Source organism: Poecilia reticulata, linkage group LG22, assembly GCF_000633615.1.
Source record: "Poecilia reticulata strain Guanapo linkage group LG22, Guppy_female_1.0+MT, whole genome shotgun sequence".
NCBI classification, from domain to species: Eukaryota; Metazoa; Chordata; class Actinopteri; order Cyprinodontiformes; family Poeciliidae; genus Poecilia; species Poecilia reticulata.
In genome coordinates, this window is record NC_024352.1 from 6,561,142 (window position 1) to 6,564,413 (window position 3,272).

Below are 3,272 nucleotides of genomic sequence, written 5' to 3' on the forward strand. Positions count from 1 at the left end.
ACTTCCACTTTACAATCCTGGTTTGTGTTGTGCCAGCGTATCATAAATTATGTGTATGACAGTATTGTTTCAGTCCTATTCACACCCTTTCAAATAAAGAGCAACCAAAATAAGTAAGCTGGTAGTTAAGTTCATTGTTAGCATGGCTAAATTCATGCTAAGTATGGGTAAAGTTTTAAGGGTTTGAAATTTAATCAAAGTGTGACATCTGTATTCCAAACGATCTTTGTCATATTGTATTTAAAGAAATATGGCAGACTGAGCGCTCTTAGCAGCAAACTATCTTTGACGTATATTCCTCTGGTAACCTTGCCAACCAGAATTTGGGCAGTTACGAGATCATAAATGACTCGTGATCCTTGAATGTACTTTAAAAGTTTTGAACATTGGAAAACTTTCGTCTTTGTAAGTATTTATGTATTTGAAAGACACTTTTGGCATGTGCTGTTTTTTTTTTCCCTTGATAAAATGTAGAGTAGTGTACATATTGCAGTGTTTCCCAGAAAAACGTGCTGAGCGCGGCAGTTGGAGTATATGTTTCGTGAACACTGAATGTACTTTAACAGCTTCAGGGGCGGAGCTATAGGGGGGGCTGCCGTCCCCCCCCCCCCCCCCCCCCCCCCCCCCCCCGCCCCGCGCGGGGGGGGGGGGGGGGGGGGGGGGGGGGGGGGGGGGGGGGGGGGGGCCCCCCCCCCCCCCCCCCCCCCCCCCTCCCCCGAACCGGGCCGGACGGGGGCCCGGGTCTGGAGGTGCCAGGGAGGGAGGAATGGTTTCAAGTCGCTTAAATGTTTGATTATAGACGGAAAAAGTGCGCCCTCACCTGTTGAGAAAGGTGTATCTAATGTTAAAGTCAACAGTTTCGCTGAAATATTTGAAAATATTACTAGTAATTTATGGAATACATAGGTCATGGCGGTGGAGGCCTCAGTCCTTGACCAGGCCCGTTGACCTTATGCTAATGTCTTCTCCCATCTCATAACCCACTTTCCTGTCCAACTATCTGGCGTGGTTTTTGTGCCACCAAGTTGGGCGCTCAGTATTGTTTTATGGTTAAGCACTCAACTTGGTGTCACAAAAATCACGCCAAATATCTGCTGTGGGAAAAAAAGGCCACTAGAGCAAAAAAAAAAGTCCTAAAAAAATAAACTAAATACCAACTGTAAAAAATACATTTAAAATAATTATATTTTTTGCACTTAAGTTGTTTCATCCTTCAAGTGTCCATATCTTTTCTCATCCTTTATCTTTATCACTTTATTTGCTGAAGCTAGCATGTAGATTGGTAGAGACAGGCAATGTTGAATAAAAGACACCTGACCCCAGACTTTATGTGTGTTCACATACTGACCATACTATGTTGCTGTTGTACTTCAAACCTTTTGACCATACTTTTTAACCTGTCTTTGCTATCACGATTACCTGTGTATAAAAAAAACCTATAGTAAATCAACAAAAAATGCTTAGCCTGGTGGAAGTGCAAGTAAAGCTTTGTGACCCGCCAGGTTTACAATACACTTGAGGAAACACTGATTATGTCTGAGTGTAGCTTTAAGATGAGTGTATTAACCAGCTTCTGTTTAGAAAAGCAAGTCTTGCATGGAGACCTTCTATTAGTTGTTCACTGGCTGTCTAGTAGTGTTGTGAGTACAGCACAACTTTCATTTATACAAGTAAAACGTCAAACAAGTCATATAATGACATGAACAAAAGGAGGAGGGATGTGTATAAAATATGACATGCAAAGATTATAAATGAAAATACAAATAGAGGGTCACAGAAATTCTGGACACTTTAACATAATTAATCTTTTGAATTTATCCCTGATCTTTTCAAATGTGTCAGATTGAAACCTACTAGAACAAGAACTTATTTCCTTAATAAACAAACCATATACAATCCAGTGCTAATTATCCAGAGACTTGAGCTTAATCATTTCTTAGGAATAGTTTTTGGGTCAGTGAACTAAAAATACCATACAGGCATCTACACCATCTTTGTGTCTTTGTTAACTGAATACAAATGTTCAGATGCATGATTAGAGTTCATTTAAACTCAGAATGAATTTTAATCCAGAAATGTTTGGTCAAAGGACATGACCAAAACAGGTGGAAATGTTATACTCCTGGGCTCCATAGTTTCTCCAGCAACTGGAGGAACATGAATATTAATACATTGAGCAGGTGTCATAAAGTATTTACCCAGCTCTTCCAGCCAAAGCATTGCCATGTATTAGATCTAGAGATTTTCTACTGAAATGCATACTGCTAAAACCGAGTATCATTAGAGATTGCCTCATTTGTTTCCTACTCCAATTTTTAGTTAGTAGAAATGTTCAACTTTTAACCTCCTAATTATTGTTGTAGAGCCTTGAGATTAGTTGGAAACCAAAATAATTTTCAGCAAAGGCATTTCTATAGCATCTTTTCACTTAGGTAAAGAGTTTGTAAAGAAATGGGGGAAAATATTTATTAACCAATTCTTACTTTTTTTTTGGAATGCTCTCAAAGTCTCCACAATGGCAATTGTTGTTTTTTGCTGCTATTGTTAAAACAGATTTATAATATTGTATGGCTCAGACAAAGTGATGTGTTATTGTCTGATGTGTTTCTCCTTCCTTGACTCCAGATTCTGCCTGAGGTCAGGAAACCCATCCCCACTGTGTCTCAATGGTAATTACAAATCACATCAAAAAGAAGTTCGTCTTTCTCCTCTTCTTCACTTTATTGGCCACAGTAATTTTTATCAGGAGATATGGCAGCACTTATCCAAAATTACTGGCTTATCCAAAATTAATGGAGTCTTGCATGCAATCAGTCTCCAAACAGAGCATAACTCCCCTGAAAAACACCAAGCACTTCTTGGTCTCAGCCTACATGGATCAGAGAGTGCAGGGCTTTGACATTCGCCTCATCGGGATATTTCGGAGAGACTCCATCCAGGAACTCCACTGCTTTTTCTGCTGTGCCGGCTACACAAGTGAAACCACTCCGACAAAAGTTTTACAACACTCGGAAAACTTCGGGTTTCCATTCGTCACCACAGACGTCATGTGCCGGATTCCTAAAAAATGCAATGCCACACATGTCACTCTTTTAACGAAGCCCAAGCCTGAGAATAGAGCTGACTGGCTTCCCATAAGGAACAAGAAAACTAACGGAGGAGCAGAGGAAAGGATGGATTTCACTGTGTGCGTCTCCAATCTGTTTGGGGACTACAACAATGTGCTGCAGTTTGCACAGACACTAGAGATGTACAGGTCAGTAATCCTAATC

The 3,272-nt window shown here is 40.5% G+C and overlaps 1 protein-coding gene across 1 annotated transcript in view; it reads left to right on the top strand.

Annotated features, from left to right (window-relative positions):
- Positions 1-308: 308 nt before the first annotated feature.
- LOC103458459 (uncharacterized) overlaps positions 309-3,272 on the top strand; it is a 7,374-nt gene continuing 4,410 nt past the window's right edge. Inside the window, exons 1-2 of the mRNA XM_008399284.1 lie at positions 309-405; positions 2,626-3,256. Of these exons, the coding sequence (XP_008397506.1) occupies positions 2,667-3,256 (590 nt within the window). The 5' untranslated portion in view covers positions 309-405; positions 2,626-2,666. The remainder of the gene's footprint in view (positions 406-2,625; positions 3,257-3,272) is intronic.